A 23,162-nucleotide genomic window follows, 5' to 3' on the forward strand; every position below is an offset into this window, starting at 1 on the left:
CCTCCATATGTAAATCTCCAGCGCCGATCCACACATATATCCTCTATGATTGACAGAAGCCACAGCCGTTCTGATGCGGAGGGGTATAGGAGGTATGAGTTGGACATATGGGAGGAGTAGGATATATATATTCATGCTGTGGGTAAAGGAGTGGCCGTGACGCTGTCCGCTCAGAGAACAAATTGCAAGAAAATCCTGGTAAATAATAATCTAAAAATTACATATTAAAATATGCCACTTGAATAGTATCTCAGGAGTTAACTCATTCCTTTTGGAAATAATAATGATTTTTTTTTCTTTTCCATTTCTCTTTCCAGACAATACAGATTAGGAACCTCTGCCTTTGAAATCTCCGGATGGCCCCACACGGTGGAGATTTTTTTTTCTTCTTCTATTCCTACGGTACATGAAAGTCAAAGAACTGGCGTCTTGTGTCCTTTTTGAGGATGTGTGAAGTGTAAAATCCCGAGCTGTGAAAATAATGTATAACTTATACAGATTGTTATTTCTATTGTAAATTTTATTTAAAAAAAAGAAGAAAAAATAGATACAAATATTGCAAAAGTGAAAGCATGAGACTAAAAAAAAAAACAACAACAAAAAAAAAACAACCAGTAGAGTGAGATTTTTTTCATTTTTTTTTCTTTGAAACTTTTCATTGAAGTTCATCGCTGGGACTTGTTTTCTTGAAGTGAAAGACGTTTTTCTTTTCCATTTCATTTGGTGGCGTAACGTAGGTTTTATACCGTGTGAGCTTTTTCTTACCAGTATTACCGGCTGGATGAGTAACCGCAATCTGCTGGGGAAGGGGGGGGGGGGCAAAAATACGGGCCCGGTTAGAAGATTTTGTAAGTCATCTCCATTTTACAGAAGTACTGAATTACATAGATTTTCACGTGAAGGGTTTCTAACTTTTAACTCATTCCAGACTTCTACCGTTCTCACAATATATGCTTATAAATGCCTAACTGAATGTTAAAGGGGTTTCATAAGAGGAGCCGGTCTCTGTGCAACTACACCTTAAAGGGAATCTGTCAGCAGGTTTTTTTTGCTATGTAATCTGACAGCAGCATGATGCATAGGGCAGAGACCCTGATTCCAGCGCTGTATCACTTAGTTTAAAGGGTGCAGCAGTTGTGAATGGGAATCATAGTTTTCTCTCCTGGAGATCTCCCAGCACTCTGAAGGATGTTTTGTATAACCCCGCCCACACCACTGATTGGTAAGTATACACAGCTGCCAATCGGTGCTGGGGGCGTGTTTGGACTATCAGACACCCTAGTTCTGTAGTTGATAATCTCCTGCTGATAAAACATTGATTTTATTGAAAGAGTAGAAAACAGCCTAGTAAGTGAGACATCGCTGGAATCAGGATCTCAGCCCGTACATCATGGTGCTCTCAGATGACATCGCAAATACCTGCTGATTGATTCCTTAAAAATGTCAGCCCGATGGAGCGCTACATCTTTACCATTAGTCCTCAGACGAAGCCAGCACTGACTTTGGCAACGGTGTAGCATGAGCAATTTGGCTTACAAGAGAGAACTCTACAAATGTAGTTTGCTACGGTAGCAAATGTCTCATGCGAGTGCCGTTCACCTCTTTTTGAAGACAGTTGGGACTCGGTGTAATCCCAGAACTCAGATAAATAAAACAGAGAATTGAAAGAGTCTTCTCACAATAAAATAACCGATAGGATAAAAAATTGCTATTTCACACCATTTGGAGCAGTTTTAAATATATGTAGGTGGCAGGAAGACCATATTAAAAGGAACGAGTCATCAGGAAATTACCTTTTAAATCAGGTTTTTATGATAAATATAATTTTTTAGTAGTGTTTTCTTTGTTATATCACAATCTGTATTTACAAAAAAAAGTAGTGTACCTATATATATCTTGCAATTTTTACACTGGCCACTGGAGCTATTCTAAACGTGTACTTGAAAAAATGCACTGCACATTAGCAGCAATGGACTGACTCCGCCGTTTTCGTTTATAGTGAAGCATCTAATGAGCGTGTGCAAAGGCCATTCGGAAGAAAGGTGCTAGCAGGGTCAGCAGTGACATCACCTATTGTGAATGGTGAAACTGGCATGATCAGTGGTATGTAATGGTGTCACCTGTCCTCCTAATCCCCTTTGTGATGAACAGGAAGTACGAGCCTAAAATAGCTCCAGTGCTCAGTGTGAAAATTGCCAGATTTCGCTCTCGATATATTATATTAATATATCCTGGTATTTTTTTTTTAAATACAGATTTTAATATCTAAAAAAAATTGTGAACAGTTAAAAAAAAAAAAAACAACAATCTGCATCTAGTCCTAACTTGATACACCGATGCTTAATTTACAGATCTCGACAAGGGGAGAGCGTTTCCTGCGTTAGTGTCTGTGAAGGGGGCTGGCCTTCTACTCATTTCAACCTCCAAGCCAGCCCCCTTCTCATTAATGTATCGGCTATGAAGAGTAGTAGACTAAGCAGTTCTCACAAATCTGATGACGTGTTGGAGCAGGAAACGTTCTCAAGTTTCCAAAGATCTAATTAATGCAAATTGTCCCTTAATTTAAAATGCAATTAATATTCTTATCCCTCCCCCCCCCCCCCGTAAATTACATGCAGCGTCTACTTTATTCTTTGTGGTTATAGTGACTTGTAAATATTTTTTGATTTTACCTTTATTTTACTGTCTGGACTCATGCAGTCGGGTGATCAGGGCAGGCACAAGTTCAGCCATTGTCAGATGACCGTCAGGCAGTCTGGGGATCAGGGCAGGCACAAGTTCAGCCATTGTCAGATGACTGTCAGGCAGTCGAGGGATAAGGTCAGGCACAAGTTCAGTCATTGTCAGATGACTGTCAGGCAGTCAGGGGATCAGGGCAGGCACAAGTTCAGCCATTGTCAGATGACTGTCAGGCAGTCGAGGGATAAGGTCAGGCACAAGAATGGCCATGGTCAGGTGACCGTCAGGCAGTCGGGGGATCAGGTTAGGCACAAGTTTGGCCATTGTCAGATGACTGTCAGGCAGTCGGGGGATCAGGGCAGGCACAAGTTCAGTCATTGTCAGATGACTGTCAGGCAGTCGGGGGATCAGGGCAGGCACAAGTTCAGCCATTGTCAGATGACTGTCAGGCAGTCGAGGGATAAGGTCAGGCACAAGAATGGCCATGGTCTGGTGACAGTCAGGGGATCAGGTTAGGCACAAGTTTGGCCATGGTCAGATGACCGTCAGGCAGTCAAGGGGAGGGATAAGGTCAGGCACATGTTCGACCATAGTCAGATGACTATCAGGCAGTTGGGAGATCAGGTCAGTTACAAGTTAGGACACCGTCAAATGACTATCAGGAAGTTGGGGTAGGCTACTGTCAGGCAATCGGGGAATCAGGTCAGACACAAGTTAGGCCACCATCAGATGACTGTCAGTAAGTCGGGGAATCATGTCCGGCGCAAGTTCGAACATTGTCAGATGACTATCAGGCGGTCGGTGGATCAGGTCATGCAGTAGGGGATCAGGTCAGGCCCATGTTTGGCCATTGTCTGTCAGGCAGTCAGTGGATCAGGTCAGGCACATGTTCGGCCACTGTCAGAATACTGTAATTTAGGATTTTTTTTTTATTCCAAACTTTGTTGTTTCCACTGAACCAAACTTATCATATAGCAATACAAGTTTGCAACAGTTGAGAGGAGGTCTTGCGACCATGTCACGGCTTTGAAGTTTTAGTTATAAGGTCATAACTGTGTACAAGTATCTCACTAGCCCCCGCACCTTTGGCGTGCATAAATATTCCCGCAGGGATAACATATTGAATCCATACAAAAAAAAGATGACAGCTGCTCAGGGCAACTTTGGGAATTGCCTACATCTTACGTTGCGGAATTATTTTAGCAGTCTCAATAGTGAAGAAAATAGATGATAAATGTATAATCAGCAGAACCCCCACCACTCTCGAGGACATTGGTCCAAAAGGCCCATTGGCCATGGGTCTCATTTTCGCTACGTGAGAACTACAGCTTCAAAGGGACCCTCGTTCTTGTGACTAGTAGGGTGTGGGATCCTTTGATAAGCCCTTTAAGTGAGCAATACTCACCAATGTATGTGTACACCGAGCCACCTGTTCCAGAGCCTTTCCTGCCATAGACATGACACTGTCCATTCCATGAAGATGAATGGATTGGGACCAAGGCCGACATACCTATCCGTAAGGCGTCCGACGGATATGGGCATCGTGATTGTAAGATGACAGAATTACAAGTTATTCCTATCTATAATTACAGCGCAGTGACTAATCTGTTATAGTGTTAACCTGCGTCCACTGAACATGACTCGTAAAGAGTAGCACTTCTTCTAGATCTGGATTTCTCTTCTGAGAACTTTACTTTCTAGTCTTATTTTTCTGCGATCTGATATTTAAAAACCGTTTGTGTGGTTTGAAAGACTCCATGTTGTATTTGTTTTATTATTATTATTTTATTTCAAGTGTTACGTCCATGCAAGAGAACTTGTAAACTCAATAAAGATGACTGTTTTGTAAGTTTTGTGGAGCGTGTTGTCATAAGATTTCATTTCAGGGAAGGTATTAAAGAGGGTATCTCTAAGGTGTTCAGGACCCTCATAGCAGAGAGAGGGGTAAACATAGCATTTATGCCACTTTCTGGAAGAAAAAAAAAGTTACAAAATTATGGCTCGTCAAGTTTTCGCCGTTACTTGGAAAACTTTCACCCTTTTTTTCTAAAAAGTATGTGTAGCGATGGCAGATCCATACTATCTATAGTGTTCACCATAAACAGTCAGGTGACTGTTGCAGCAAAGCAACAGCCACCAACCGGCTGCAAGTCGCACAGGAGCAAATCCGCCACCAATTATTTTTTTTTTACTTTGTGCACAGTTTGTCCAATAGTGAATAATTCCTTTAAGTATGATGATTTCTTACATGCTCTGCTCCAACCAGAGCTACAACTGTGCTTTCCTGGTGCTCTGATAAACTCTTGACAAACTCCCTATCGCCGTCAGTAGATTTCTGTCGGTCACTGTGGACATTAAAGGCTTATCCAGGACTTTTATTAGTATTTTTGCGTATAGGCTTAAGATCTACCTGCCTGGTCAGACGGGTCACGGACCCCGCTCCTGGTCCATTCCCCTGCTTACGTCCCATAGACACAGCAGCTTCTTCTCTTCCATTCTGGTGCCAGGGTGTCTCTGCTGTCATGCTGATTGATTGCCGGCTCCCCGCTACCTCACGGGTAATCAGCATGACGTCCGCAGTCATTCTGCGCTGACAGACTGATTAGTGCAAATGAAATAAAAATGCGTAAGGTGGGCCTTCCCTTTAAATCATTAGTTTCTTATTAATGTGTACAAGGAGGTGCGCAAAGATTGACTAGCAGGGGATTTTGAAGCAGCGTTATACTCTGGAGGTATGTTTTTGGGTTTTTTCCCGTTAACTCCCTAGATTCATCAATAACCGGTTACCCAATAGAGAAAAAATCCTTTAATATTTTCTTCCCCGATAACTGTCTAAATGGGAATATCACCTCTCTAAAGGAAGAGATAATAAACGTATAAGCACTTGAGGGATCCCACCAATCCCAAGAACGGGTATCCCAAATTCTCAATGTGAATGCAAGACCAGCGCAGCAAATGAAGCGGTGGTTGCACATGCTCAGTATAGCTCCAATTACAGGGGACTGCTGGTACACCTGTTCTTTTGATCGGTGGGGCTCTGGCAGACTACTAGCCATTATATATATACACTCACTGGCCACTTTATTAGGTACACCTGTCCAACTGTGTGTTAAGACTTAATTTCTAATCAGCCAATCACATGGCGGCAACTCAGTGCATTTAGGCATGTAGACATGGTCAAGACAATCTCCTGCAGTTCAAACCGAGCATCAGTATGGGGAAGAAAGGTGATTTGAGTGCCTTTGAACGTGGCATGATTGTTGGTGCCAGAAGGGCTGGTCTGAGTATTTCAGAAACTGCTGATCTACTGGGATTTTCACGCACAACCATCTCTAGGGTTTACAGAGAATGGTCCGAAAAAGAAAAAAAATCCAGTGAGCGGCAGTTCTGTGGCCGGAAATGCCTTGTTGATGCCAGAGGTCAGAGGAGAATGGGCAGACTGGTTCGAGCTGATAGAAAGGCAACAGTGACTCAAATTGCCACCCGTTACAACCAAGGTAGGCAGAAGAGCATCTCTGAACGCACAGTGCGTCGAACTTTGAGGCAGATGGGCTACAGCAGCAGAAGACCACACTGGGTACCACTCCTCTCAGCTAAGAACAGGAAACTGAGGCTACAATTTGCACAAGCTCATCGAAATTGGACAGTAGAAGATTGGAAAAACGTTGCCTGGTCTGATGAGTCTCGATTTCTGCTGCGACATTCGGATGGTAGGGTCAGAATTTGGTGTAAACAACATGAAAGCATGGATCCATCCTGCCTTGTATCAACGGTTCAGGCTGGTGGTGGTGGTGGTGTCATGGTGTGGGGAATTTTTTCTTGGCACTCTTTGGGCCCCTTGGTACCAATTGAGCATCGTTGCAACGCCACAGCCTACCTGAGTATTGTTGCTGACCATGTCCATCCCTTTATGACCACAATGTACCCAACATCTGATGGCTACTTTCAGCAGGATAATGCGCCATGTCATAAAGCTCGAATCATCTCAGATTGGTTTCTTGAACATGACAATGAGTTCACTGTACTCAAATGGCCTCCTCAGTCACCAGATCTCAATCCAATAGAGCATCTTTGGGATGTGGTGGAACGGGAGATTCGCATCAGGGATGTGCAGCCGACAAATCTGCGCCAACTGTGTGATGTCAATATGGTCCAAAATCTCTGAGGAATGCTTCCATCACCTTGTTGAATCTCTGCCACGAAGAATTGAGGCAGTTCTGAAGGCAAAAGGGGGTCCAACCCGTTACTAGCATGGTGTACCTAATAAAGTGGCCAGTGAGTGTATGTTACCTAGTGTGGGGATTAGGGATAGATGTTTATGGTACAACCCCTTTAAGGCTAAGTGCACACATAGCAGAAATTTTCTGCTGAAAAACCTGACTCCCTCCCCAGAAACCGCATGTTTTTTTCTGCACAGAAAACGCGCGGTTTTTATGCTGTTTTTTTCCGCACATTTTCAAAACTCAGAACTAGCCAGAAACGTGGAAAAATCCACAAAATTAATGAGCATGCTGCGTTTTTTACCACGATGAGGTTTTTTCGCGGTAAAAAACGCATCAATATGCACAAAAAGTGAAAAATGCATAGAAATGATCGGAAGCTTATTTTTAGTGGTTTTATTGGAAAAACCGCTAAAAATACCGCTAAAAAAAAAAAAGCGCTGTGTGAACACTAGGGTGACCGCAAAAAATCGATGTCGGAATTTTGTCCGTCTGGACCCCACAAAACGATTCCCCTTTCCAGATAGCCAAAATTTGAGCTCGATCAAACGACGTTAACCCGTGCCGCTCGTCGCTCAAAGTTTGAAAAAATCCAAATTGAGGTATTTTAAGATTTAGGTATTTTGCATAGTCTGTTAGACTATTAGGCTGTGTGCACACGCTGCGGATTTTGCTGCGGTTCCGCAGCGGTTTTGGCCGCTGCGGACCCGCAGCAGTTTTTGCTGCGGTGTACAGTAACATGATTCCCTATGGGAATCAAAAACCGCAATGCAGATGGTGCGGAATTTTCCGCGCAGATTATCTGCAGTTTTCAATCCGCAGAAAGAATTGACATGTCAATTCTTTCTGCGGATTCACCTGCGGTTTGCCATCTCCTCCATTGAGGAGATGAAAAACCGCAGGGCAAAACCGCAGAGCAATCCGCAGGTAAAACCGCAGGTATTTTGACCTGCGGTTTCACCTGCGGATTTTACAAAATCCGCGCGGATGAATCCGCACATAATCCGTAGCGTGTGCACGCAGCCTAAAGAATGGGACAACAACATTGCAGAAATAGCCCTGACCAAATTTTCGAGCCATTTGTGGTATTTGAATGCAGAGTTGGTGGGATTATCGTTTTTTGATCCCACCATTACAGACAATGAAAAGTTGTTAATGGCTAATAAATTGCTCAGTAGCACAGATGAACCATCAGAGCACGCTAGGGTTGTAAATCCAAAAGTTAGGAAAGAAAAATTAAAAGAGGTAGGAAGTAACCGACTTTAACGACCTTCTGACAAAAGATGAAGAACAAAAGCAATATGTCCTGCAAGTTGTAAGCAAATGCCGAGCATTATATTCTGACGTTTCAAAAACTACTTTAACAAAAGCTCTAGAATAGATTAGATAACTATGTAAAATTATCAACTCATGTAGGTTAGCGTGCTCTGATGGTTCATCTGTGCTACTGAGCAATTTATTAGCCATTAACAACTTTTCATTGTCTGTAATGGTGGGATCAAAAAACGATAATCCCACCACCTCTGCATTCAAATACCACAAATGGTTCGAAAATTTGGTCAGGGCTATTTCTGCAATGTTGTTGTCACATTCTTTATAGTCTAACAGGCTATGCAAAATACCTAAATCTTAAAATACCTCAATTTGGATTTTTTCAAACTTTGAGCAACGAGCGGCACGGGTTAACGTCGTTTGATCGAGCTGAAATTTTGGCTATCTCAATATCTGGAAAGGGGAATCATTTTGTGGGGTCCAGACGAACAAGATTCCGACATTTTTTCCCCCCCATATGAGATCCGGTCACCCTAGTGAACACAGCCTCAAGGTCACTAAAATGCAAAAAAAAACAAATAAATGCATATGTCGACCCCCTAGATTACAGCCATCACCCAATAAAAAAACAATATATACATTACATACCACAACCCCCCCCCCCCCCCCCCCCAAAAAAAAAAAAAAAAAAATGATGGCAGGTCATGTAGAGTCGGTTGCGCCCAAGGCAAAGGTTGCTTTCATTCAGGATCTTGCTGCAAAACCTTTTCCCTTAATTATCAGAACAGGATTTTTTTTTTTTGTTCCTTTTAAATAATTTATATATTTCTAGTCCCAATAGTTAAAACATTGATCGGCGCACAAACACGAAACGAGAACTGCTATTTGTCCCAACTACTCTCACTGTAGCACAGCCAGATACAAAGTGTGAAAGTAACAAAAAAAAACAAAAAAACACCAATATCTATGGACATGGCAGGCAGGCGGGCTCCGTTTAATGAGGTGAAGTATCTGATGATGTCCGTCCTTGGGAGGAAGACTCCGGTCTGTTCCGACCCTGTGACGATCCGGTCCCTGCAGCTGGACACCGATCATCTGTTATCGTTGCGATTTTGCACAAAGTTGATGGAGTACGAGCCGGTGTTAGCGTCCTGGTTGACCTGAAAGTTCTGGGTGGAGAGTCCGAAAGGCTTAAGGACCAGGTTTCCCAAATCCTTTAATTTACCTGAGAATGAGACAAAACACAGAGTAAGATTTTATAGCCGGAGGAGGTCGTACTGTTCATAAGGTAGAAGCTTTGTGCGATCCCCTTACTTATCATTTCCTCCTTTAAACGCTCATTTCTTTCATCGATCTGCCTGGGCAAGCGCTTTATGGGGGAAAAAACAAACAAACAATTATAGGGTTAATGGTTTCACTTCAGAAAAAACTCACTTTACGTACGGATTGGCACCGTGTACAAAATGTTGATTACTAAAATGTAGAATTGAGAAAAGAAGATGTGTTGTTCTATTATCATTAAAGGGAATTTGATAGCAAAAACATGCTATGTAATCTGAGAGCAGCATGATGTAGGGGCAGAGACACCGATTCCAATGATGTGTCACTTACTAGGCTGTGTTCTTGTTTCAATAAAATCAGTGTTTTACCAGCAGGAAACGAAACTAGGTGTCATGTGCCTCCTGGTCCAACCACGTCCCCAGCACTTTTACAGAAAGCGGCCAGTGTTGTGGGGTTATACACAGCTCAGCACTTGGATATCTGCAGCAGAGAAAACTGATTACATCACGCCTGCTGCATCCAGTAAGTGACACATCGCTGGAATCAGGTCTCTGTCCCAACATGGTTCTTCTGTCAGTTTGCATAACAAAAACTGCTGACAGATTCCCTTTACAGTCCATGGAAATGTGGCTCTGCATGTACTCGTCTCTTTCCAAAACCGTAGATTTAAGTCAGCTAAATAGGGGCCTCGGCAAATGTGAAATGTAAGTGGATTAGGCATGTTAGATTTTAACATGCCTGATCATTTCTTGTTGCAGGAGACGTGCTGCTGCCGCCATAACGAAGCAAAATGTAAAAGATTTATGGCACCGTTCGGCCAGCAGGTACATGAATTGGATAGTGACCTAAAAGGGGTAATTATCTTCTGAGGAGATAGCACACCACTAGAATATGTCAGAACAAATCAGTGACCTATGGACCAACCACTGATCCCGAGCATGGACCCACCACTAGTCCCAAGCATGGTCTTTCCCCGTACAAAAGCAGCCAGGCTGCAGTTTTGCAGGACAACCAGTAAAGGGGCTGCAGTGCTAAATTAGTGCTGCAGCCCTTTCATCCCAGAGATTAATGAGTGTCCCTGAGGCTGGATCTCCCCAATTATAGTTCTGGAATACCCTCCTATAGCAATACACAATCACTTTCAGACCAGCAGCAGAACCACCCGTTCAAGTAATTAGGGCAGGTTTTTATCTTTTATAACTCGGTGGTGCCCCTTACCATGCAGGCCTCTTTGGCTTGGCGACATGATAGGTCTTTTTCTAGGACTGATTTGTAATCTGCAAGGGCCTCATCTAGTTTATCAGTCTTCTCGTAGAGTTCAGCCCTCCTCAACAGCGCGCGGATATAGTCGGGATTTAACTCTATTGCTACAGAGAAAAAATAAACATAATATAACATACATAAATAAAATAAAAAAATAAAATAACCCCTTAGTGATAGAGCCAATTTTGATCCTGGCCATCATGCTCATCAGCGCCCCACGAATGCTGCATCGTGGCTGTTAAGAGATTGACAGAGGAACTTAATTTCACAGCCACAGGGGGAGCTCCATTCCACTCCATGTGCGGCTGTTAGCGGCATATGATGGCTGAATAACAACACAGCCATCATCTGCAATGTAAGATGCAAGCTCATGGAGCAGCCGTTTGACGCAACCGTAGGTCATAGGTCAATAAGGAGTAGTGATTGGCGAACCCTTGGATGCTTGGGTCCGGCCAAACAGTTAAAGAAAATAAAGTTTGGTTACCAGAACAATACCCGAACCCCATTCACATGAATGGGGCCCGAACATCCAGTGTTTGCCACACTGTCATGTGCATGACAGCGCAGCAAACACTGCATCTGATCAGCGGTAAGATCATTACTGCATATCAGAGAGCTGTGGCTCCCTCGCTGTCAGATGACAGCATGAGCCCACAGCTGTGACCAGAGGTAAAAAGTTTACCTATGGTCACAGGAGTCATCTGATGGGACTACTACTTCCATCAGCCTACACCTGCTGCCATTAATACCAGTAAGAGCAGGAGGCGACTGATTGAAGTAGTCAGTCGGCGCCTGCGCTATAAATAATAAAAAAAAAAACAACGTGGGTTCCTCTGTATTTTTGATAACATGGCAAAACTGACAGCTGTGGCCTGCAACACTCGGCTGTATCATGGCTGGTTATCAAGACTAGAGGGTCCCCTTGCAATTAAAAAAATATCATATATATAAAGCAGACAGCTGGTAAGAGGCCATGGATATTGGCCCCTCAGCCTAAAAATAGCAGCCCGCATCAGCCCCAGAAAAGGCGCATCTATTAGATGTGCAATTTCTGGTGCTTTGCCCGGCTCTACCCACTTTCCCTGTAGTGGGGTTCATATTTGTGGGGTTGATGTCAGCTTTGTATTGCTCGGTGACATCGAGCCCACGATTTAGTAATGGAGATGCGTCTTTTTAGGCAGTTTTTCTTTTTTATATAACGTTCACCTGAATGATTCGACCGCGGATCTGATGCAATACTCGGGTACTGAAGTGCATGAGACTGGTCAGTGTTAGGCTAAGTGTACAAGACTGGATCTTCTCTTAGCCGACAAAATCGGGGCGATTATGCTAATCACAGTCTGATCATTGTGTGATCAGATTCTCCTGGATGAGAAGATAGAAGAAAACATTTCTCCATTCTGTCATCCGAGTGCAGTCCGATGATTTCCACAGACTCACTATGCAAACTGCCTCTTCAGAGAGGAAAAGGACTTGAACTCTATAGCGCCACCTGATGGAAGCAGCAATCCTACAAGTCACTGTCGACTCTTTAACGAGTCTTGCAATATGACGTAGGATAATAGCCAAATCAGAATCTCAATTTGCAGACGTGCTGTTTCAGGGTATTGCAAAAGTGCAAAGTATGAGAAATTATTGGGCTAGGTGAGACACTCTGGTCTGGGGTCTGATGGGTAACATTTCTCCTTGTGGAGTGTGAAAACCGGATTATCCCAAGTCGTATTACAAGGCTCGTTAACAGGTCGACAGGGACTTGTAAGATCGCTGCTTCCAAGAGGTGGCACTATACAGCTCAAGTCCTTTTCTGCTCTGAAGAGGCAATTTGCATAATAAATTTCCCATAGGCGCATTGCACAGCAAATAAGTCTCCTTACCTTCAAAGACTCCCTGAATTTATGGCAGAGTGCGATCCGAATATAGAATGCAAATCGTCCATGCTGCGATTTTTTCCTCGGACCAGCTCGATCCAATGAAAACACTGGACATGTGCACGGCCCCATAGAATAACATTGGTCCATGTGTATTCTGATGTTTTGTTTTATCGCACTCGGACTGAGAATATGGGCGCCTGCACAAGCACGAACACACCCCGTTAGACCTTGCTCATGGCAGGGCCTAACAGGGTGTGTTAAGGCGCCGCAATCGCCTTTGCCAGCAGGACCCACAATCGTCAGCACCATCAAGATGCCACTTTTGCGATTGACAGCATCACCTAGAGGTTAAACCACCGTGATCTGTGCTAAAACCATTTGTGGCTAAAGCAGCAGGATGTCAGCCATAATATAGATCTGAGGACTGCTACATTTACAGCACCGTAAACAAGTGGCACTGACAACTATGGCCCCTTAATGACCAGCTTAAAAAAAAAAAAAAAAAATTGTGCATACATGCCTTTTGTACAGTCTGTTATTGCAGGTTCTGTCTTGTCCTGTGAATTATAAAAGAAGCAGGTTACATTGAAACTTTTAGACCCCCCCCAGTGGCGTAGCGTGAGGTGGGCGGGGGGGGGGGGGGGAGGGGCGGTCCGCCCCAGGCGGCACATGTGTGGGGGCGGCGCAGCAGAAGCAATTTCTCTCTGTGGGAGAAGCGCGGAGGCAGTGAGGCACAGTGCAGTGCAGCGCAGCGGCGGGCAGGGAGCAATCACAACAGCTCCGCTGCCTGCAAGCGGGAATAGCAGGAGCGGAGCTGCAAGGGTCCGTCCTGCTTCCTGCCCGCGCTTCCTGTCCGGAGGCCGCGCTTCCTGTTTGACACAGAAGCGCCGCTGCTGTGTGAGCGAGGAAGCGCGGGCGATGCTGCGGACAGGTGAGAGGTGGCGTGCGTGTGTGTGTGTGTGTGTGTGTGTGTGTATATATGTCTGTCTGTGTGTGTGTAGGTTAGCCTGGCCCTGGAGGAGATGGGGAGAGAGAAGGCCATAATGCCTGGGCCTGGGGTGATGGGAGAAGGCCATGAGGGGGTAATGGGAGAAGGCCATGATGGGGGTAATGCAGAGAAGGCAGTGATGGGGTGAAGGAGAAGGAAATGATGGGGTGAAGGAGAAGGAAATGATGGGGGTGATGGAGCAGGCAATGATGGGAGTCATGGGGAGCAGGCAATGATGGGAGTCATGGGGAGCAGGCAATGATGGGAGTGATGGGGAGCAGGCAATGATGGGAGTGATGGGGAGCAGGCAATGATGGGAGTGATGGGGAGCAGGCAATGATGGGAGTGATGGGGAGCAGGCAATGATGGGAGTGATGGGGAGCAGGCAATGATGGGAGTGATGGGGAGCAGGCAATGATGGGAGTGATGGGGAGAAGGCAATGATGGGAGTGATGGGGAGAAGGCAATGATGGGAGTGATGGGGAGAAGGCAATGATGGGAGTGATGGGGAGAAGGCAATGATGGGAGTGATGGGGAGAAGGCAATGATGGGAGTGATGGGGAGAAGGCAATGATGGGAGTGATGGGGAGAAGGCAATGATGGGAGTGATGGGGAGAAGGCAATGATGGGAGTGATGGGGAGAAGGCAATGATGGGAGTGATGGGGAGAAGGCAATGATGGGAGTGATGGGGAGAAGGCAATGATGGGAGTGATGGGGAGAAGGCAATGATGGGAGTGATGGGGAGAAGGCAATGATGGGAGTGATGGGGAGAAGGCAATGATGGGAGTGATGGGGAGAAGGCAATGATGGGAGTGATGGGGAGAAGGCAATGATGGGAGTGATGGGGAGAAGGCAATGATGGGAGTGATGGGGAGAAGGCAATGATGGGAGTGATGGGGAGAAGGCAATGATGGGAGTGATGGGGAGAAGGCAATGATGGGAGTGATGGGGAGAAGGCAATGATGGGAGTGATGGGGAGAAGGCAATGATGGGAGTGATGGGGAGAAGGCAATGATGGGAGTGATGGGGAGAAGGCAATGATGGGAGTGATGGGGAGAAGGCAATGATGGGAGTGATGGGGAGAAGGCAATGATGGGAGTGATGGGGAGAAGGCAATGATGGGAGTGATGGGGAGAAGGCAATGATGGGAGTGATGGGGAGAAGGCAATGATGGGAGTGATGGGGAGAAGGCAATGATGGGAGTGATGGGGAGAAGGCAATGATGGGAGTGATGGGGAGAAGGCAATGATGGGAGTGATGGGGAGAAGGCAATGATGGGAGTGATGGGGAGAAGGCAATGATGGGAGTGATGGGGAGAAGGCAATGATGGGAGTGATGGGGAGAAGGCAATGATGGGAGTGATGGGGAGAAGGCAATGATGGGAGTGATGGGGAGAAGGCAATGATGGGAGTGATGGGGAGAAGGCAATGATGGGAGTGATGGGGAGAAGGCAATGATGGGAGTGATGGGGAGAAGGCAATGATGGGAGTGATGGGGAGAAGGCAATGATGGGAGTGATGGGGAGAAGGCAATGATGGGAGTGATGGGGAGAAGGCAATGATGGGAGTGATGGGGAGAAGGCAATGATGGGAGTGATGGGGAGAAGGCAATGATGGGAGTGATGGGGAGAAGGCAATGATGGGAGTGATGGGGAGAAGGCAATGATGGGAGTGATGGGGAGAAGGCAATGATGGGAGTGATGGGGAGAAGGCAATGATGGGAGTGATGGGGAGAAGGCAATGATGGGAGTGATGGGGAGAAGGCAATGATGGGAGTGATGGGGAGAAGGCAATGATGGGAGTGATGGGGAGAAGGCAATGATGGGAGTGATGGGGAGAAGGCAATGATGGGAGTGATGGGGAGAAGGCAATGATGGGAGTGATGGGGAGAAGGCAATGATGGGAGTGATGGGGAGAAGGCAATGATGGGAGTGATGGGGAGAAGGCAATGATGGGAGTGATGGGGAGAAGGCAATGATGGGAGTGATGGGGAGAAGGCAATGATGGGGAGAAGGCAAGGGTGGGGGTGATGGGGAGAAAGCAATGATGGGGGTGATGGAGAGGGCAATGATGGGGGAAAAATAAATGATGGGGTGGTGGGGGAGAATGCAATGACGGTGGTGGTGGAAAGGGCAATAAATGGGGGTGGTGGAGGAGGAGGAAATGATGGAGGTGGTGGAATGGGCAATGATGGGAGTGGTGGGGGAGAAAGCAAAGATAGTGGTGGGGGAGAAGAAAATGATAGAGGTGGTGAAGAGGGCAATGATGGGGTGGGGAAGAGGACAATAATGGGATGTGAGGGGAGGAGGACAATGAGGGGTGTGGGGGATTGGGATGGGAGGAAGGGGGACTTATAATGGCCTTAGGAACAGGGGGAGGTGGAAGAAGACATTATCGTTTATTATGTCTAACACAGTCCCTTAGTATATAGTGTACTCACTAATTCTGTATAACACCATCCTTAGTTACATAGTTTCCTCTTTTATTATGTAGAACACCATCCCTTATTACGTACCATCCTCTCTAGTTATATATGATGCCGTCCCTTATTATATAGCTTCCTCTGCTGTTACAGTGCTTTCTCTTACATAGAGTATTCTTGTTAATTTTGTTATTTACAGCGCCCTCTTTTATTACATAGTCCCCTCTCTTTTTAGATATAAAATGACTGCTGATCGAGGAGCCGGTGACCAAACTACCAGTCCATCAACTCCTCCATTAGAAAGGAAGCTTTCCCATGCTCCATCAGCCATCATTGCATTATACACCTAACAAGACAGGACGGTATGTAATATCAAACAGGGCTCTATATAATCCAATATGTAAGGTCTGTCACATTATTAAAAATTATTATTAAAAAGCCATTAGGTCTTCATCCAGCATCATCAAGCTAATGTGTATATATATATATATATATATATATATATATATAAATAAGAGAGAGAGAGAGAGAGAGAGAGAGAGAGAGAGAGAGAGAGAGAGAGAACTGCAAGAAGATGAAAGTCTAGAAATAACAACAGCAGAGTTAGTAGCAGACTAAAAATTAGATCTTTGAGTGTAGTGTGGGCTCTTTGGATGCTTCCGGATTATCAACGACCAAAGGGGCGGCAAATTTTTCGACCGCCCCGGGCGCCACAAACAGTAGCTACGCCACTGACCCCCCCTATATGTTTTGAGCCCCAATTCCCGATTTCCGGCAAAGCATTTAGCCTAACATCAAGTTTTCAACTCCGGGCTGCAACCACCAGAGAAAAGCTGGTCAGAATGGATGGATAGCGTTTCTCACCTTCACCTATGGAAGAACCTGTTCATAGTTCACTGTGCGCCGGCAAAAGCTTCTGACACCCAACATGCACTGACATTTGCCTGTCACAACAGCTGCGCTATTGAAAGATGAGGACCCCCGCGATAGGGTATGGCATCACAACCCTGGGAACGATGGGCTCCTTCAGTTTGTTCCCCTACAAACCTGATGCCTAAGAGTTCAGCGGAGAGCGCCCCAAGGAAACCATCCCTTCCTTGCACATTCAGTGGTCCTTTTATTCATCAGATCGGCCATATCTATCTAGAACAAGAGAATTTCTATTCACACGTAACGTTTACCTGTTTTATTCTGGCCGCCGCTCGGTTAGAATACAGAATAGCCCTTTCTTTATGGTAAAAGGCAGGGCACTTCAGAAGGGCCTGAGAGTAAATGTCTTCGGCTTCAACGAAATCTGAGGAAAAGGCAGAAGAATAATCAATAACTCAGAAAGTTAGAACAAGAGGGCAGAATCCACCTTTAAAGGTGATGCAGAGAGGACCTTTCACTACTTATTACATGTTAAACTGGGGCTGAAGATAAAAAAAAAAATTTAAACGAGGTTTTCTTATTTCTCAGAACAGCTAAGATGCTATTTTCCCCTGCAACCAAGAGGGCATTAACAGAGATTCTCCTATAGGAGCCTTAACTTTTTCCCTTGTATGATGTTACCCAATCAAAAGAAGGCAGCATCGTATAAGGGGGAAAAACAAAAAACAAAACTCCCCAAATGGCTTTTTAAGCATGATCTATATAAAGCACTCTAGATCTATCCCAGAGATTGAGGAATAATGCCTTGGTACCCAACAGTGTATGTGGCAAACGCTGCCACACTCTGCAGCTCTCCTCTGCCAGCGCTGTTGTGTTATCCATACTGTAATGACATGACAGCGCTGGCAGAGTAGAGCTGCGCCGTCCAATGCTCTGGATCTAGGCAATGACATTAAATGACAGTAAGCACCAGGATAGAGTACGTCACATTGAAAAAGCCAGTTCTGGCCTTATCTGGGGGAAGGAGGGGTATTGCTTTTTTTACTCCTTGTATGATGCCTTCTTATGATTAGGCAATGTCATACAGGTGTAAAAATATCCAAAATGCTCTATGATTCCCCAGGTCAGTACGAGTATGCAGATAAACATGTATTAGGTTCCTTTTTTATTTAAGTGCTGAAAAAAAAAAAGTTGAACTTTGTATGAAAAAAGTTTGTGTTTGCCGCCATTCTCCGAGACCCGTAGAGTCTCCGTTTCTCAGGATATGAAGCTGGGCGAGGGCTTACATTTTTCACCCTGAGCTGATGTTTTTTTATTGATACCATTTTGGGATAAATACAATGTTTTCATCGCTTATTACTGCAAAAGTTGCGGTGACCAAAAAACGGTAATTCTGGAGTGTTTTGTTTTTCTTGCTACGCCGTTTATCAACCAGATTACTTTATATTTTGATAGATCGGGCCTTTCTGAATACAGCAATACCAAATGTGTGTGGTTTTTTTTTTTTTTTTTTTTTTAATGGTGTTATCTTTAATGGGGCAAAAGTGGGGTGATTTGATCTTGTGTTTAAAATATTTTTTTACTTTATTTAATATTCCCCTTAGGAGACTTGAAGCAGCGATCCTCTGATCGCCTCTGCTATACATACAGGGCTTCAGCATGGCTTAGTGTAGCAGCAAACAAGATCTCTGTCATGCCCGCCAGGTCTGTTATGGCGCATGAACCCTGGAGCAGTGTGCACGCGCACCGAACTATCATGCCTGCCATGTCTGTTATGCCGCATGACCCCTGGAGCAGTGTGCACGCGCACTGAACTATCATGCCCGTTATGTCTTATGCTGCAAGATCCCTGGAAGCAGTGTGCACACGTACCTTGTGACTGTTGTGCTGCAAGATGCCTGGAGCAGTGTGCATGCGCACCTCATCTTATGGCTGCCTACCACTGCACGTGTTTTACCTCATGGCTATACGCCGTTGCTGTGTGACCAGCCGTCTCTGCTCTGCCTGCAGAAATCCTCTCTGTGTTCCTGGTGCTCCTGATCATGTGACCTTTCCTATGTTCCAGCACTGTCTGACCCAGCTAACCTCTCTGTTTCTGGAGCCCCTGATCATGTGACCTTCTTTATGGCCCAGCCCAATCTGATCTAGCAATGCTTTCTATGATCCTGGAGGATCTGAACCGGAAGTCCTCTCCTGGTCCTGACCCGGAAATGCAGGTGCTAATGCCCTATATCAGACCGCCCCTTCCTATGGTCAGGGCCTGAGTATCAGGTTTCTTCCCTGCATGGCTGCTTGGTTGCTCCCTGTATTCTGTGCCCCTGCACTCTGCCCTGTAGTGCTTCTCTGCACACGCTCTGTGCTTGTATTCTGCTCTTGTCTCGTGCCATGTCTTGGGTTGGCTTTTGTGCCATGTTTTGTCTCTGTCATGCTTGGACTTGTAGTCCTTCCTGTGTTCTCTGCCTTTGCCATGTTTTGTCTATGCTATGCTTTTCCTTGTACTGCTTCCGCTTCCCGGTTTCTGCTTGGTCTTCCTTGCTCTGACCTAGGGTGCTCTGTTGTGCCTCCTGGCACACGCACCATTTCTCCTCTCTTACCTATGGTGCTCTGTTGTGTCTCCTGGCACACGCACCATTCCTCTGCTCTCTGACCTATGGTGCTTCTCAAGCACATTTCCAGGCTAGTCTCAAGGTTCTTCCTTGCCCCAGCTCTGGGCTTCGGCCTACGCTCCGCTGCTTGCCGTTCTCTGCCTGGTGCTCTGTTGTGCCTCCTGGCACACGCACCATCTCTGCTCTCTGACCTATGGTGCTCTCTTGCACATTTCCAGGCTAGTCTCAAGGCTCTGCCTTGACCCGGCTCTGGGCTTCGGCCTACGCACCGCTGATAGCTCTATACTCGCTATGACCTGACACTGTTTCTGCCTACGTTCCGCTCCTTGCTCTGTACCTTGCCTTGCCTTGTTTCTTCGCGTGCCCTTTGCAGGCGCCTGGCCTTCCTAGCCTCCTGTTTGTGCCTCAGCCGTGCTCGTCGGCCAGTGACAGCTGTGTCGCCTGTTATGCCTCAGCCGGGTTAGCCTCAGTCTTGCCCGTCTGTCTGTGCCGTAGCCCGACCAGCTAGCCAGTGCCCCAGCCATGCCCTTTGTGCTTCCTTGCACCCACGCTGTCTGTGCACTGTGCTTTGCGTGCTCTTCTTGGTATTCCTCCCCGTGCTTCTCTAAAGTACGCGCAGGTCTTGCCATGTACCCTGTCGTGCCCTCTTGCACGTACAGGTCCTAGCCTTTACCCTGTTGTGCCCTCTAGCACGCACCCTGCCTCGAACCCTGGCGTGGCTCCTAGCACGCACCCTGCCTTGAACCCTGGCGTGGCTCCTAGCACACACCCTGCCTTGCCTGCCGGATTCCCGAAACCTGCCGACCGCTGCCAGAGGTCCGGAACCAGATGACTGCGGCCTGATGTCCGGAGCTGATTTCCGCAGCCTAATGCCTGGATCCCGTCGGTCGTTGCCAGTAGTCCGGAGTCCGATGCCAACGCACCCCGCCTTGGACCCTGGCGTGTCTCCTAGCACGCACCCCGCCTTGGACCCTGGCGTGTCTCCTAGCACGCACCCCGCCTTGGACCCTGGCGTGTCTCCTAGCACGCACCCCGCCTTGGACCCTGGCGTGTCTCCTAGCACGCACCCCGCCTTGGACCCTGGCGTGTCTCCTAGCACGCACCCCGCCTTGGACCCTGGCGTGTCTCCTAGCACGCACCCCGCCTTGGACCCTGGCGTGTCTCCTAGCACGCACCCCGCCTTGGACCCTGGCGTGTCTCCTAGCACGCACCCCGCCTTGGACCCTGGCGTGTCTCCTAGCACGCACCCCGCCTTGGACCCTGGCGTGTCTCCTAGCACGCACCCTTCCTAGGACCCTGGCGTGTCTCCTAGCACGCACCCTTCCTAGAAACCCTGTTGTGTCTCCTAGCACGCACCCTGCCTTGGACCCTGGTATGTTTTCTAGCACGCGTTATGCCTTGAACATTTGGCGTGCCCCTGCACACACTTTGCTGTGTTTCACTGTTTCAGCCTTGCACCTGATTAAAGCGTGAAACCACGTTTAATGAAGAAACCCAGTGACCTCGCTTTATGTTTTGCATCCTGCTCGCCCTGCTGCCAGACACTCACTAGTGTCTCCCCGAGCCGGCTGTCTGGTCCCAGCAGTCGTGGTGGCTCACCCCCTTGGTCTTACCCCTAACACTCCCTGTATAGGGGGTGGTTCCTCACTAGGTTAGCTCGCCCTAGGTGGGTGGGTGCCACGGCCCAGAGGGTCCACTCAAAAAAATTGGCTCAGCAAAAGCTGAGTCTGTCACAATCTCCTATGAATGCCAGCCATGAACTGGTGTTCACAGGAGGATTGTGATGACAGGGGTCTTCTACTGATCCCCAGCTGTCATCACAACCCATCGGTGCACGTCACGGACAGGATTTGTGACATGCTTCCGGCCGGTGAGTGTTTGAGGTGTGTGCCTAGGCGCGCCAGACACAACCTGTTGCATTTTTTGGGTCCGTGCAACGGCGTAAAAAAAAAAAAAAAAAAAAAAGCATGCGCACGGAATGCGACAAAACGCATTACAGTCTATGCGTTTAAGAGTTAACATGGCTTGAAACTGGTTAAAACGCTTGCGCCTAAAAAATGCAAACGCATGATGCGCTTTTTGCATGCGTTTCTATTGCGCAAGGAGTGCTGCGCTAAAAAACGCTAATGTGAAAGTAGCCCAAGAGTCACCTCAGCTCAATTCGAGTGATGACATGATTCCGATAATAAAACGTAATGTTTATTGAATGTATTAAAGTCAAAAACACATTAAAGGCATGGAAAAAGCATTAAAAAAAAAAAAAAAAAAAATGACAACAGGTACATTATCACATTGACATGTGCCAAAGAAACAGATTATGATCACTGGAATATAAAATACCCAGTGGTAAAAAAAAAAAAAAAAAAAATCAATGCAACAACCAACGACAGATTATATGTATGTCTGACAAACTTTCAATGATGGAGTCTGCAAAAGTATAAAGTCTATGTGCACAAAAAATATAAACAAAATTTAATGTGGTTGATGAATGCCAGAAAGTAAGCGAGGCTCTCAGGGAGACGTATGAAAAAGCGACCTCCGCGCCGCCCCATGAAACACTGGTCAAAACAGGACTGTGCTTTATTCAGCCTCTCTGGGATCAGCACAGTCTCTGCCGTTGCTCCCAGTGTCTGTTATTGTCGGCAGCGCTGCAGTCAATCACCTCTGCCCCCCTCCAGTTGACGGCACCCACTCAGCTAAGTTATCGTCTGCATTGCTGACATCACCAGACGATAACTTAGCTGAGAGGGTGCGGGCAACCGGGGGGGGCAGAGGTGATTGACTGCAGCGCTGCCGACAATAGCAGGCACTGGGAGCAGCGCTTGACCCGGGGAGGGTGATTAAGGCACAGTCAGACAGGAAAAACCCCTTTAATATATATATATATTTTAAATCTGCACCCCCCCCTTTATTTGCCTGCTGCACCGTGAAGCAGACGCGCTCTCACCTCCTCTCTTGAAGCGCTCGTTTCCGTCTTCCTTCAGCTCGCTGCTTTGCTTTCTTCTTTCCTAGGGACAGATAAGGTCACGTCACTTCCCACACAGCGAGTGTGAACACGGCCGACGCTAAAAAGGAAGATTCACACGGCGAGAGCCACCCGGGGGGGTCCCGAGCCACAGACCCCACAATATTACAGCCACAGGCTTCACAGAACGTCCAACCACTCTCATCACCCGTCCCCTCCTTGCTCACCTCCCTCTCCTCCTCGCTCAGGTCCTTCTCCATCTCCAGCAGCGTCTTCTCGTCCAGCTCCACATCTTCTCCCCCCGATGTAGCACCCTCTCCATCCACTGATTCCGCCCCCTCTTCCCTCTCTGCCTCCTTCTTCCTATCCGCTTCCGCAAGGTCCTCGGTGCAGTCATGAAAGCCCTCCTCTCCTTCCTCACCCGAGCGTTCAATCCCCGGAGCCTCCATCTCTCCCAGCTCCGACCGCTTCCGGGTCACTATAGCGATGTCTAAAACGTCACTTCCGGCGTTCACTTCCGGGTTCCTCGAGAGGAACGTCACTTCCGGAAAAATCGTTTCCAGCCTGGTGACGTCACGTTGTTTTCCTGAGCAGCATCACTTCACTTCAATAAACTTTATTGCGAGTGAACAATAAACACAGGCTCTGTATCAGCTACAGAACTTGCTATAATAACCTCAATCGTCATTGTAGTAAATTATAATGTTATTCATGGAAGGGGTTGT

General features: G+C 46.7%; 2 protein-coding genes across 2 annotated transcripts in view; one reads left to right on the top strand and one right to left on the bottom strand.

Annotated features, from left to right (window-relative positions):
• Positions 1–4,532, top strand: part of PWWP2A (PWWP domain containing 2A) — a 53,853-nt gene extending 49,321 nt beyond the window's left edge. Inside the window, exon 3 of the mRNA XM_073567852.1 lies at positions 318–4,532. The gene's annotated coding sequence lies outside the window, so the exon portion shown is untranslated. The remainder of the gene's footprint in view (positions 1–317) is intronic.
• A 4,604-nt stretch (positions 4,533–9,136) lies between these two features.
• Positions 9,137–22,958, bottom strand: TTC1 (tetratricopeptide repeat domain 1). Its single transcript, XM_073567853.1, has 7 exons — positions 22,665–22,958; positions 22,420–22,480; positions 17,178–17,290; positions 13,107–13,143; positions 10,671–10,819; positions 9,486–9,540; positions 9,137–9,396 (listed from the first exon to the last, which is right to left on the bottom strand). The coding sequence occupies exons 1-7, from the start codon at positions 22,884–22,886 to the stop codon at positions 9,263–9,265; spliced, it is 771 nt and encodes a 256-aa protein (XP_073423954.1). The 5' UTR covers positions 22,887–22,958; the 3' UTR covers positions 9,137–9,262.
• Positions 22,959–23,162: the final 204 nt, after the last annotated feature.

The sequence above is a fragment of the Dendrobates tinctorius genome, unplaced genomic scaffold (assembly GCF_039654945.1).
Source record: "Dendrobates tinctorius isolate UK_male_01 unplaced genomic scaffold, ASM3965494v1 ptg000020l, whole genome shotgun sequence".
Lineage (NCBI taxonomy): Eukaryota > Metazoa > Chordata > Amphibia > Anura > Dendrobatidae > Dendrobates > Dendrobates tinctorius.

Coding starts and splice junctions, on each gene's coding strand:
- TTC1 (XM_073567853.1), bottom strand. CDS start 22,886: ATGGAGGCTCCGGGGATTGAACGCTCGGGTGAGGAAGGAGAGGAGGGC. Junction 10,820..13,106: donor AATAACAGACTGTACAAAAG/GCATGTATGCAC, acceptor TTTTCTCTGTAG/CAATAGAGTTAAATCCCGAC. Junction 9,397..9,485: donor TTTAAAGGAGGAAATGATAA/GTAAGGGGATCG, acceptor TCTCATTCTCAG/GTAAATTAAAGGATTTGGGA.